This window comes from Mytilus galloprovincialis, chromosome 2, assembly GCF_965363235.1.
Source record: "Mytilus galloprovincialis chromosome 2, xbMytGall1.hap1.1, whole genome shotgun sequence".
Classification (NCBI taxonomy): Eukaryota; Metazoa; Mollusca; class Bivalvia; order Mytilida; family Mytilidae; genus Mytilus; species Mytilus galloprovincialis.
Genome location: NC_134839.1, coordinates 68,857,611 through 68,873,376, shown reverse-complemented (window position 1 = coordinate 68,873,376; position 15,766 = coordinate 68,857,611). Strand labels below are relative to the sequence as shown.

The window sequence follows — 15,766 nt, the reverse complement described above, 5'->3', positions numbered from 1 at the left end:
TGTTCATAGATATTGTATTTTTTTTGGTTTCTAATTTATACTACTTTAAATTAATCCTTTCTTCTGTCATTGAGGGTGTTTTTAACATGTTACCAATGCTTGAGGTGTTTCTGCATATATTAGTTACAAAACAGGCACTCCTCCTTTGAATTTTTTCAATGCTATCTATGTCTTGTTGTAAGTAAGAGTCCAAAAAAGGGTAAGCATACTTTAGTGATGTTCTTACTAGGGATTTGTTATTGCCACATTGTAACAATATAACTGACAAGAAAAAGTGCAAGAAGGAAGACACCACATACCAGCAGTACAACTGACAAGAATAAGAACAGGAAGGAACATATCACATACCACCACCCAATACTACTGACAAGAATAAGAGCGAGAAGGAACATACCACATACCAGCAATACAACTGACAAGAATAAGACCATAAAGGAACACACCACATACCAGCATTACTACTGACAAGAATAAGAGCAAAAAGGAAGACACAACATAACAGCAATACTACTGACAAAAATAAGAGCAAGAAGGAACACACCACATACCAGCAATACTACTGACAAGAAGAGCAAGAAGGAACACACCACATACCAGCAATACTACTGACAAGAAGAGCAAGAAGGAACACACCACATACCAGCAATACTACTGACAAGAATAAGAGCAAGAAGGAACAGACCACATACCAGCAATACTACGGACAAGAATATGAGCCAGAAGGAACATACAACATTCCAGCAATACTACTGACAAGAATCAGAGCAAGATGGAACATAGCACATACCAGCAATACTACTGACAAGAATAAGAGCAACAAGGAACATACCACATAACAGCAATACTACTAACAAGAATAAGAGCAAGAAGGAACATACCACATACCAGCAATACTCCTGACAAGAATAAGACCAACTAGAGGCTCTAAAGAGCCTATGTCGCTCACCTTGGTCTATGTGAATATTAAACAAAGGACACATGACAAAATTGTGTTTTGGTAATGGTGATGTGTTTGTAGATCTTACTTTACTAAACATTCTTGCTGCTTACAATAATCTCTATCTATAATGAACTTGGCCCAGTAGTTTCAGTGGAAAATGTTAGTGAAAATTTACAAATTTTATGAAAATTGTTAAAAATTGACTATAAAGGGCAATAACTCCTTAGAGGGTCATTTGACCATTTTGGTCATGTTGACTTATTTTTAGGTCTTACTTTGCTGTACATTATTGCTGTTTACAGTTTCTCTCTAACTATAATAATTCAGGGGCAGCAACTTAACAACCGGTTATTCGATTCATCTGAAAATTGTAGGGCAGACAGATCTTCACCTGATAAACAATTTCACTCCCTGTCAAATTTGCTCTAAATGCTTTGGTTTTTGAGTTATAAGCCACAAACTGCATTTTACCCCTATGTTCTATTTTTAGCCATGGCGGCCATCTTGGTTGGTTGGCCGAGTCACTGGACACATTTTTTAAACTAGATACCCCAATGATGATTATGGCCAAGTTTGGTTAAATTTGGCCCAGTAGTTTCAGAGGAGAAGATTTTTCTAAAAGATTACTAAGATTAACGAAAAATGGTTAAAAATTGACTATAAAGGGCAATAACTCCTAAAAGGGTCAACTGACTATTTTGGTCATGTTAACTTATTTGTAAATCTTACTTTGCTGAACTTTATTGCTGTTTACAGTTTATCTTTATCTATAATAATATTCAAGATAATAACCAAAAACAGCAAACTTTCCTAAAAATTACCAATTCAGGGGCAGCAACCTAACAAAGGGTTGTCCGATTCATCTGAAAATTTCAGGGCAGATAGATCTTAACCTGATTAACAATTTAACCTCGTCAGATTTGCTCTAAATGCTTCGCCTTTTGAGTTATAAGCCAAAAACTGCATTTGACCTCTATGTTCTATTTTTAGCAATGGCGGCCATCTTGGTTGGTTGGCCGGGTCACAGGACACATTTTTTAAACTAGATACCCCAATGATGATTGTGGCCAAGTTTGGTTAAATTTAGCCCAGTAGTTTCAGAGGAGAAGATTTTTCTAAAAGATTACTAAGATTAACGAAAAATGGTTAACAATTGACTATAAAGGGCAATAACTCCTAAAAGGGTCAACTGACTATTTTGGTCATGTTCACTTATTTGTAAATCTTACTTTGCTGAACATTATTGCTGTTTACAGTTTATCTTTATCTATAATAATATTCAAGATAATAACCAAAAACAGCAAACTTTCCTTAAAATTACCAATTCAGGGGCAGCAACCTAACAACGGGTTGTCCGATTCATCTGAAAATTTCAGGGCAGATAGATCTTAACCTGATTAACAATTTAACCTCGTCAGATTTGCTCTAAATGCTTCGCTTTTTGAGTTATAAGCCAAAAACTGCATTTGACCTCTATGTTCTATTTTTAGCAATGGCGGCCATCTTGGTTGGTTGGCCGGGTCACAGGACACATTTTTTAAACTAGATACCCCAATGATGATTGTGGCCAAGTTTGGTTAAATTTAGCCCAGTAGTTTCAGAGGAGAAGATTTTTCTAAAAGATTACTAAGATTAACGAAAAATGGTTAACAATTGACTATAAAGGGCAATAACTCCTAAAAGCGTCAACTGACTATTTTGGTCATGTTAACTTATTTGTAAATCTTACTTTGCTGAACATTATTGCTGTTTACAGTTTATCTTTATCTATAATAATATTCAAGATAATAACCAAAAACAGCAAACTTTCCTTAAAATTACCAATTCAGGGGCAGCAACCTAACAACGGGTTGTCCGATTCATCTGAAAATTTCAGGGCAGATAGATCTTAACCTGATTAACAATTTAACCTCGTCAGATTTGCTCTAAATGCTTCGCCTTTTGAGTTATAAGCCAAAAACTGCATTTGACCTCTATGTTCTAGTTTTACAAATGGCGGCCATCTTGGTTGGTTGGCCGGGTCACAGGACACATTTTTTAAACTAAATACCCCAATGATGATTGTGGCCAAGTTTGGTTAAATTTAGCCCAGTAGTTTCAGAGGAGAAGATTTTTGTAAAAGTTAACGACGACGGACGACGGACGACGACGGACGACGCCGGACGCCGGACACCAAGTGATTAGAAAAGCTCACTTGGCCCTTCGGGCCAGGTAAGCTAAAAAGGAACATATCACAACAGCAATACTACTGACAAGAATAATAAGAAGAAGGAACATACCACATAACAGCAATACTACTGACAAGAATAAGAGCAAGTAGGAACACACGACATACCACCAATGCAACTCACAAGAATAAGAGCAAGAAGGAAGACATCACATACCAGCAATACTAATGACAAGAATAAGAGCAAGAAGGAACACACCATATACCAGCAATACTACTCACAAGAATAAGTGCAAGAAAGGAACACACCATATACTAGCAATACAACTGACAAGAATTAGAGCAAGAAGGTAGTACCACATACCAGCAATACAACTGACAAGAAGAGCAAGAAGAAACACACCACATACCAGCAATACTACTGACAAGAAGAGCAAGAAGGAACACACCACATACCAGCAATACATACTACTGACCAGAAGAGCAAGAAGGAACACACCACATACCAGCTATACTACTGACAAGAATAAGAGCAAAAAGCAACATACCACAACAGCAATACTAATGACAAGAATAAGAGCAAGAAGGAACACACCATATAACAGCAATACTACTCATAAGAATAAGTGCAAGAAAAGAACACACCATATACTAGCAATACAACTGACAAGAATTAGAGCAAGAAGGTAGTACCTGCAATACTACTGACAAGAATAAAAGCAAGAAGGAAGACACCACATACCAGAAACACTACTGACAAGAAGAGCAAGAAGAAACACACCACATACCAGCAATACTACTGACAAGAAGAGCAAGAAGGAACACACCACATACCAGCAATACATACTACTGACCAGAAAAGCAAGAAGGAACACACCACATACCAGCTATACTACTGACAAGAATAAGAGCAAAAAGCAACATACCACAACAGCAATACTCCTGACAAGAACAAGAAGAAGGAACATACCACATGACAGCAATACTACTGACAAGAATAAGAGCAAGTAGGAACACACGACATACCACCAAAACCACTGACAAGAATAAGAGCAAGAAGGAAAATACCACATACTAGCAAAACTACTGAAAAGAATAAGAGTAAAAAGGTATATACCACATACCAGCAATACAACTGACAAGAATAAGAGCAAGTAGGACACACGACATACCAGCAATTCTACTGATAAGAATAGGAACAAGAAGGAACACAACATATACCAGCAATACTACTGACAAGAATAAGTGCATGGAAGGAACACAACAAATACTAGCAATTATACTAACAAGAATAAGAGCAAGAAGGAACATTCCACATACCAGCAATACTACTGACAAGAATAAGTGTAAGAAAGGAACACACAATATACTAGCTATATAACTGATAAGAATAAGAGCAAGAAGGAAGACACCACATACCAGCAATACTACTGACAAGAATAAGAGCAAGAAGGAAGACACCACATACCAGCAACACTACCGACCAGAAGAGCAAGAAGAAACACACCACATACCAGCAATACTACTGACAAGAAGAGCAAGAAGGAATACACTACATACTAGCAATACATACTACTAACCAGAAGAGTAAGAAGAAACACACCACATACCAGCAATTCTACTGACATGAATAAGAGCAAATAGGAATATAGCACATACCAGCAATACTACTGTAAAGAATAATAGCAATAAGGAACATACCACGTACCAGCAAAACTAATGAAAAGAATAAGAGCAAAAAGGTATATACCACATACCAGCAATACAACTGACAAGAATAAGAACAGGACGGAACGTACCACATACCAGCAATACTAACGACAAGAATAAGGGCAACTGAAGGAACATACCATATAACAGCAATACAACTGACAAGAATAAGACAAAGAAGGAACATACCACATTCCAGCAATACTACTGACAAGAATAAGAGCAAGAAGGAACATACCTCATACCAGCAATACTATTGACAAGTAAAAGAGCAAGAAGGAACATACCACACAACAGCAATACAACTTACTAGAATAAGAACAGGAAGGAAAATACCACATAACAGCAATACTACTGACAAGAATAAGAGCAAGAAAGAACATACCACATACCAGCAATACTACGGACAAGAATAAGAGCAAGAAAGAACATACCACTTAACATCAATACTACTGACAACAATAAGAGCAATAAGGAACATACCACATACTAGCAATACTACGGACAAGAATATGAGCAAGAAGGAACATACAACATTCCAGCAATACAACTTAGAAGAATAAGAGCAAGAAGGAACATACCACATACTAGCAATACTATTGACAAGCATAAGAGCATGAAGGAACATACCACATAACATCAATACTACTGACAAGAATAATTGCAAGAAGGAACATACCACATACTAGCAATACTACGGACAAAAATAAGAGCAAGAAGGAACATACCACTTAACATCAATACTACTGACAAGAATAATTGCAAGAAGGAACATACCAAATACTAGCAATACTTCTGACAAGAATAAGAGCAAGAAGGAACATACCACATTCCAGCAATACAATTTACAAGAATAAGAGCAAGAACGAACATACCACATACCAGCAATACTATTGACAAGCATAAGAACAAGAAGGAACATACCACATTCCATCAATACAACTTACAAGAATAAGAGCAAGAAGGAACATACCTAATACCAGCAATACTATTGACAAAAATAAGAGCAAGAAGGAACATACCACATAACATCAATACTACTCACAAGAATAATTGCAAGAAGGAACATACCACATACTAGCAAAACTACGGACAATAATAAGAGCAAGAAGGAACATACCACATTTCAGCAATACAACTTACAAGAAAAAGAGCAAGAAGGAACATACCACATACCAGCAATACTACGGACAAAAATAAGAGCAAGAAAGAACATACCGCTTAACATCAATACTACTGACGAGAATAATTGCAAGAAGGAACATACCACATACTAGCAATACTACGGACAAAAATAAGAGCAAGAAGGAACATACAAAATAACATCAATACAACTGACAAGAATAATAGCAAGAAGGAACATACCACATACCAGCAATACTATTGACAAGCATAAGAGCAAGAAGGAACATACAACATAACAGCAATACAATTTACAAGAATAAGAACAGGAAGTAACATACCACATAACAGCAATACTCCTGACAAGAATAATTGCAAGAAGGAACATACCACATACTAGCAATACTACGGACAAAAATAAGAGCAAGAAAGAAAATACCGCTTAACATCAATACTACTGACGAGAATAATTGCAAGAAGGAACATACCACATACTAGCAATACTTCGGACAAGAATAAGAGCAAGAAGGAACATACCACATTCCAGCAATACAACTCACAAGAATAAGAGCAAGAAGGAACATACCACATACCAGCAATACTACGGACAAGAATAAGAATAAGAGCAAGAAAGAACATACCACATACCAGCAATACTACGGACAAGAATAAGAGCAAAAAAGAACATACCACTTAACACCAATACTACTGACAAGAATAAGAGCAAAAAGGAACATACCACATACTAGCAATACTACGGACAAGAATATGAGCAAGAAGGAACATACAACATTCCAGCAATACAACTTACAAGAATAAGAGCAAGAAGGAACATGCCACATACTAGCAATACTATTGACAAGCATAAGAGCAAGAAGGAACATACCACATAACATCAATACTACTGACAAGAATAATTGCAAAAAGGAACATACCACATACTAGCAATACTACGGACAAAAATAAGAGCAAGAAAGAACATACCACTTAACATTTAAAATACTTCTGACAAGAATAATTGCAAGAAGGAACATACCACATACTAGCAATACTACGGACAAGAATAAGAGCAAGAAGGAACATACCACATTTCAGCAATACAACTTACAAGAATAAGAGCATGAAGGAACATACCACATAACAGCAATACTGTTGACAAGCATAAGAGCAAGAAAGAACATACCGCTTAACATCAATACTACTGACAAGAATAAAAACAGGAAGGAACATACCATATAACAGCAATACTACTCACAAGAATAATTGCAAGAAGGGATATACCAGATTCCAGCAATATAACTTACAAGAATAAGAGCAAGAAGGAACATACCACATACCAGCAATACTATTGAAAAGCATAATAGCAAGAAGGAACATACCACATACCAGCAATACTATTGACAAGCATAAGAGCAAGAAGGAACATACCACATAACATCAATACTACTGAAAAGAATAATTACAAAAAGGAACATACCACATGCTAGCAATACTACGGACAATAATAAGAGCAAGAAGGAACATACCACATTCCAGCAATACAACTTACAAGAATAAGAGCAAGAAGGAACATACCACATTCCAGCAATACTATTGACAAGCATAAGAGCAAGAAGGAACATACCACATTCAAGCAATACAACTTATAAGAATAATTGCAAGAAGGAACATACCACATACTAGCAATAATATGGACAAAAACAAGAGCAAGAAAGAACATACCACTTAACATCAATACTACTGACAAGAATAATTGCAAGAAGGAACATACCACATACTAGCAATACTACGGACAAGAATAAGAGCGAAAAGGAACATACCACATTCCAGCAATACAACTTACAAGAATAAGAGCAAGAAGGAACATACCACATACCAGCAATACTATTGACAAGCATAAGAGCAAGAAGGAACATACCACATACCAGCAATACTATTGACAAGCATAAGAGCAAGAAGGAACATACCACATAACAGCAATACAACTTACAAGAATAAGAGCAAGAAGGAACATACCACATACCAGCAATAATATTGACAAGCATAAGAGCAAGAAGGAACACACCACATACCACCAATACAACTGACAAGAATAATAAGAGGAAAGAACATACCACATAACAGCAATACTACAGACAAGAATAAGAGCAAGAAGGAACATATCACATTCCAGAAATACAACTTACAAGAATAAGAGCCAGAAGGAACATACCACATACCAGAAATACTATTGACAAGCATAAGAGCAAGAAGGAACATACCACATAACAGCAATACAACTTACAAGAATAAGAGCAAGAAGGAACATACATACCAGCAATACTATTGACAAGAATAAGAGCAAGAAGGAACATACCACATTCCAGCAATACAATTTATAAGAATAATTGCAAGAAGGAACATACCACATACTAGCAATACTATGTACAAAAATAAGAGCAAGAAAGAACATACTACTTAACATCAAAACTACTGACAAGAATAATTGCAAGAAGGAACATACCACATACTAGCAATACTACGGACAAGAATAAGAGCGAGAAGGAACATACCACATTCCAGCAATACAACTTACAAGAATAAGAGCAAGAAGGAACATACCACATACCAGAAATACTATTGACAAGCATAAGAGCAAGAAGGAACATACCACATACCAGAAATAATATTGACTAGCATAAGAGCAAGAAGGAACATACCACATAACAGCAATACAACTTACAAGAAAAAGAGCAAAAAGGAACACACAACATACCAGCAAAACAACTGACAAGAATAATAAGAGGAAAGAACATACCACATAACAGCAATACTACTGACAAGAATAATTGCAAGAAGGAACATACCACATAATAGCAATACTACGAACAAGAATAATAGCAAGAAGGAACATACCACATTTCAGCAATACAACTTACAAGAATAAGAGCAAGAAGGAACATACCACATACCAGCAATACTATTGACAAGCATAAGAGCAAGAAGGAAAATACCACATAACAGCAATACAACTAACAAGAATAATTGCATGAAGGAACATACCACATACCAGCAATACTATTGACAAGCATAAGAGCAAGAAGGAACATACCACATAACAGCAATACAACTTACAAGAATAAGAGCAAGCAGGAACACACCACATAACAGCAATACAACTTACAAGAATAAGAGTAAGCAGGAACACACCACATACCAGCAATACAACTGACAAGAATAAGAAGAGGAAGGAACATACCACATAACAGCAATACTACTGACAAGAATAAGAGCAAGAAGGAACATACCACATACCAGCAATACAACTGACAAGAATAAGAACAGGAAAGAACATACCATATACGAATAATACTATTGACAAGCATAAGAGCAAGAAGGAACATACCACATAACAGCAATACAACTTACAAGAATAAGAGCAAGAAGGAACACACCACATACCAGCAATACAACTGACAAGAATAAGAACAGAAAGGAACATACCACATAACAGCAATATTACTGACAAGAATAAGAGCAAGAAGGAACATACCACATACCAGCAATACTATTGACAAGCATAAGAGCAAGAAGGAACATACCACATAACAGCAATACAACTTACAAGGATAAGAGCAAGAAGGAACACACCACAAACCAGCAATACAACTGACAAGAATAAGAACAGGAAGGAACATACCACATAACAGCAATATTACTGACAAGAATAAGAGCAAGAAGGAACATACCACATAACAGCAATATTACTGACAAGAAAGAGAGCAAGAAAGAACATACCACATTCCAGCAATACTATTATCAATTTCCTGAATGGGTATCATATCTTTATATTCTATTCTAATTGGAATTAGACAGCCTTAATTGGAAAATTGCAAACATTTGATATATAGCAGAAATTTCTATATTTAGCCATTATCAAATCAAAATCATTTGTTTCAAGAACAAAATTTTTAACAGCTGTTTTAAATGATTTAATTACATTACATGAGTCAATTCTATTTAAAGTACATATACTAAGTAGTTAAAAATAGAAATATCTGCCTACAAAATAAGTGGTTTTCTTTCTTTTCCTTTCAATATTTATAAACAAGAAATGTTCATGACGATGTGTAATGTCTACCCCAACTCCTGATTAGACGTTAACCAAAATCCATGCGTCGGAAATTCAACATATCTTCAAACAGAAAGCGACTGTCTGGCAGATCACTAACATTGTTAAATTCTATATTATGTGAAGTTCCCAACTGAATATATAGCCATCCTTGATTCAATACCTGAGTACTGGTAACATTAAGGTGGATGGGGCCTATTCGAAGTTTCAGAAGAGCCGTATTTTTTGTTATTTTGTTTTTTACAGAAAGTGAATCAAATTGGTTGAAAAAAATAGGGTGTCACGGACCATCTAAGCTCAAAATTTAACTTTTAAACAGGTATGTAAAAGGGACCATTTTTCAATGAAATGATAGGGAAAATAGTGGTGCTGACATATTTTTATCGGAATATAAAAAAAACATTCTATGACACTTGGTCCAAAACTGAAATATAAAAAGCTGAAATATAGCTTTAAAGAATGAGCAAATAAAAAATATAGGTCACTGATAAGGGAAAAAAATATTTTGCCTTAAAACCCAAATTTTGGCGGGAAAATGGTGAAAATGGGTGGAATGTCATTTTTGAGCCTTTCACAGATACACATCATTGGTGGATCCAGGGGGGGGGGGGTTCCTGGGGTTGGAACCCCCCCTTTTATTTGGACGATCAATGCATTTGAATGGGAGCATATAGTTGGAATCCCCTCCCCCCTTTACTCTGGGTTGGGAACCCTGGATCCGCCCCTGCACATAATAACGATAATATTCTTTTATTGACATAACTACAATGATTTAACATTTATAATCAATCAAAATATTTTAAAATATAATATCGAATTTACGACACATACTTTTCGTGTGCATTGTAATTCATGCGTGAAATTATGCGCAGTCGAATAGTCCCAATCCGTCTTATCTAATGATGCCCTGATATTTGAAGATCTCTTTCACAATGGTCCCCAGCAAGTCCCAAAAAAAAAACTGTCAAGATTGCAGAGTGACTTCAGAGCAGAGTACAAACCATCTAGTGGGGGAATGCAAGTCATATCATAAAAAAGACACTTTTGATCATATACATATATATGCTTTATAAAAAAAAATCTGTTCCAATATCTTTTTATACATAAAGATTAAATCATATAATATCATTTCAGTGATAGTTTCATTTTCCATTGAAGGGTAATTCTGGATTATTAGTATCCACCTGTTTCCAATCTGGATATAACATAGGCAATTCTGCTGTAACCTTGGTAACTACTGGTTTCAATAGGTCAAACAAATATTCACAACCTCTTGATGAAAGATGAAGGCCATCATTTAGCATGTTTTCCCAGTCCTAAAAATAGAAAAGTAATTCTTTCTTGTATATGGATATGAGTAATTGAAAAATCTAACCCCAGTCATGCAACAATACCTGCTTTAAACTTATATATTTATTTTCTTATGAACTCTTTATGTCATTTCACTACAACCCCTAATCATATATAAGATATCAATGGTGTATTTACATTATGTCTACACAATTTATACAAAAACATAGATGTTACAGTGCTTATCCAGTGACCTTTGGGGTATCACAATAGCAATGGCCAAAACAGTTAACCAAATTGCAGTTAGATTTCTTCTCCAACTAACTGATCAACTGGTAAAATGTTTTAGCAGATTGCTCAAGTGAAATGTTGTTAGTATGAAGTGAGTGCTGTGAAATCAAAAGTAATACAGTACATTCCGGTTATTTGCATAGCCTATTTGACAGACGAAATTATGCAATAAAGCGGAGTATGCTTTTATCCAAATGCCAAATTACGGAGTCAAATAACATCCAGATCCAGTTAGTTGATATCTTTTTCATTTGTTTCAAACACAAAAATGACTTACTATATATAGTATGAGTCACTGAATAAGAAGGTCTAATTTTGACATGGAAACTTCTATCATAAATAGATTTTATAAATAAATAGTTCAAACCATTGTTTTGTAGATGTATATTTTATAGCTTTGTCTTCTAAGACAAAGTTATTGTGTAATTATGATTCGTATAATATTTTCTATACAAATTACTGATCTGCTGGCATTAAAGGGAAATAATTTTTATTGAGTTATTGTACACTAAAAAAATAATCAATGATACCTGGCTTCTGATTTTGCCTACAATTTTTTTCAAAATTTTAATCATCTTAAAAAAAAATTCATTGTTTCTTTTCAAAACAGAGGATAAAAGTTTAATAATCATAAAAGTAATGTTACAAACAAATTAAATGAGGAAAGTTGATATTTGTCAGACAAAAATTGTGACAACATTTTCACTGATTTTCAGTAATGTAAATTATTTCCCTTTAATGGTAGCAGATAAGAAATTGCTTTAGAAAAAAAAATCCAAATTACAATTATGCACTTACTTGTTGTTGGAAAACGGAGCTATTAATTATAGACTTACAAAACAATGTTTTCAACTATTTATTTATAAAATCTATTTATGATAGAAGTTTCCATGTCAAAATTAGACCTTCTTATTCAGTGACTCATATTATAGTAAGTCATTTTTGTGTTTGAAACAAATGACAAAGATATTAACTAACTGGATCTGGATGGTAAGTATTACTTTTGATTTTACAGCACTCACTTCAAACTAACAACATTTCACTTGAGCAATCTGCTAAAATATTGTACCAGTTGATCAGTTAGTTGGAGAAGAAATCTAACTGCAATTTGGTAAACTGTTTGAGCCATCGCTATTGTGATACCCCAAAGGTCACTGGATAAGCACAGTAAAAATATATTAATTCTATTGTGTGTTGTCAATTGTAAACATTTTAATGATAAAAGTCCAATAATATTACAATAATTTTTTCAATGTAAAGATGAACTGTACAAAAAGTCTATGAAAGCATGTTTTAAATTACAACAATGTATGTCATCGTCAAACCCTAGTGTTTCAACTTTACTTCATTTATATGACCATACTGTAAAACCAATTTTAACCTATGGATGTGAAGTCTGGGGTATGTTTTCTTTATACTCAGCTGCATGTAAGAAAAATGATCAATATATTTTAGAAAAGGTGTTTTCAAATGATACATCTGAAAAATCACATATCAAATTTATGAAATATGTTCTAGGTGTAAATAAGAAATCCAGTAATCTTGCTGTGACTTCTGAACTAGGGAGATATCCAATGTATTTTTATATTATATTAGCAATGTTGAAATATTATCATCGACTCGATAATTCTAAGAACATGTTATTATATGATGCATATTTATGTAGTAAAGAACTTCACAATAATAAAGTGAATAGTACATGGTTTTCAACTTTCAAGTATAGACTGTATTTTAGAAAAGCTGGGCATACAAACATGTAATTTAAAAACAAGTATCTACTCTTTCACAAAATTTATCAAAGATAAGCTATATAACCAGGTGCTCCGCAGGGCGCAGCTTTATACGACCGCAGAGGTCGAACCCTGAACAGTTGGGGCAAGTATGGACAAAACATTCAAGCATGATACAGCTCTGAATTTGGATTGTGATCAAATTTTTGACATTACATGGTTTTTTTTACACAAAACAAATGTCAAGATTTTACAAATCAATTAAAAATTTCTTCTTCAAACTTTTTAAATCTAAAATTAAATAGTTGACACAGCATAGGTTTCTGACACAGAATGAATGTGGTTTAATGAACTTAAAAGTTTTTTTTGCCTTTGAGCAATTCACTGTGCTGTTGAATATTAATCCTCTCAAAAAAATGTTTGAAGAAATTTTCTTTTTATTTATGAAATCTGAAATGACAAAAATTAAACCCCCCCTCCTTTTTTCACATCCCCGTTTCCCTTTTTCCAAAACTGATATCAATTCAAATTTCTAATGGAGTTTGCAACAATAACTACTCTTTTAAATACATCATAAAATATTAAAATGTAAAATAAAGTGCTTGTTATCACTGAATGGTAAAGATTGGTTGGTAGTAAAAGTGAATATACATTGTTTATTGTATAAAACAATAAAAAAAACTTCATCAGCAACATTTTATATTGGCAAATTTCCAATGAAGTTATTTACATAAAGTTATTGGCAAATAAAAATAGAAAATGACATCATAGTCATGTCTGGCAAATGTCCAACATACATTATCTAAAAACATTTTAGATAAGATAAGGAAAAAAAGCTTCATCAGCAACATTTTATATTGGCAAATTTCCAATGAAGTTATTTACATAAAGTTATTGGCAAATGAAAATATAAAATGACATCATAGTCATGTCTGGCAAATTTCCAACATATATTATCAACTACTATTCTATACAAAGAAAGATAACTCCAATTGAAAATTAATTGCTATTGCACAATATTGTGCAATTAGATATTTCTTGCTATTGTGCAATACTGTGCAATTGAAAATTTCTTGCTATTGTACAATACTTGATATGGAATCCTGATTTAGACCAACTTGAAAACTGGGCCCATAATCAAAAATCAAAGTACATATTTAGATAAAGCATATCAAATAAGCCCAAGAATTTAATTTTTGTTAAAATCAAACTTAGTTTAATTTTGGACCCTTTGGACCTTAATGTAGACCAATTTGAAAACTGGACCAAAAATTAAGAATCTACATACACAGTTAGATTTGGCATATCAAAGAACCCATTTATTCAATTTTTGATGAAATCAAACAAAGTTTAATTTTGGACCCCCATTTGGACCAACTTGAAAACTAGGCCAATAATTAAAAATCTAAGTACATTTTTAAATTCAGCATAACAAAGAACCCCAAGGATTCAATTTTTGTTAAAATCAAACTAAGTTTAATTTTGGACCCTTTGGACCTTAATGTAGACCAATTTGAAAACGGGACCAAAAATTAAGAATCTACATACATAGTTAGATTCGGCATATCAAAGAACCCCAATTATTCAATTTTTGATGAAATCACACAAAGTTCAATTTTGGACCCTTTGGGTCCCCTTATTCCTAAACTGTTAGGACCAAAACTCCCAAAATCAAACCCAACCTTCCTTTTATGGTCATAAACCTTGTGTTTAAATTTCATAGATTTCTATTTACTTATACTAACGTTATGGTGCGAAAACCAAGAAAAATGCTTATTTGGGTCCCTTTTTGGCCCCTAATTCCTAAACTGTTGGGACCTAAACTCCCAAAATCAATACCAACCTTCCTTTTGTAGTCATTAACATTGTGTTTAAATTTCATTGATTTCTATTTACTTAAACTAAAGTTATTGTGCGAAAACCAAGAATAATGCTAATTTGGGCCCTTTTTTGGCCCCTAATTCCTAAACTGTTGAAACCAAAACTCCCAAAATCAATCTCAACCGTTCTTTTGTGGTCATAAACCTTGTGTCAAAATTTCATAGATTTCTATTAACTTAAACTAAAGTTATAGTGCGAAAACCAAGAAAATGCTTATTTGGGCCCTTTTTGGCCCCTAATTCCTAAAATATTGGGACCAAAACTCCCAAAATCAATACCAATCTTCCTTTTGTGGTCATAAACCTTGTGTTAAAATTTCATAGATTTTCATTCACTTTTACTAAAGTTAGAGTGCGAAAACTAAAAGTATTCGGACGCAGGACGACGACGACGACGACGACGACGACGCCGACGCCAACGTGATAGCAATATACGACGAAAAATTTTTCAAATTTTGCGGTCGTATAAAAACTATCTCCATTTCTGGAAGGAAAATAGAAATAAAGTTTTACAATCAGATCAAG

General features: G+C 34.1%; 1 protein-coding gene across 4 annotated transcripts in view; it reads right to left on the bottom strand.

Annotated features, from left to right (window-relative positions):
• Positions 1 to 11,102: 11,102 nt before the first annotated feature.
• Positions 11,103 to 15,766, bottom strand: part of LOC143064240 (isoamyl acetate-hydrolyzing esterase 1 homolog) — a 12,333-nt gene continuing 7,669 nt past the window's right edge. For all 4 annotated transcript variants that reach the window (XM_076236924.1, XM_076236920.1, XM_076236923.1 and 1 more), the window contains one exon: positions 11,103 to 11,366. In XM_076236924.1, coding sequence (XP_076093039.1) covers positions 11,193 to 11,366 — 174 coding nt within the window. In that variant the 3' untranslated portion in view covers positions 11,103 to 11,192. The remainder of the gene's footprint in view (positions 11,367 to 15,766) is intronic.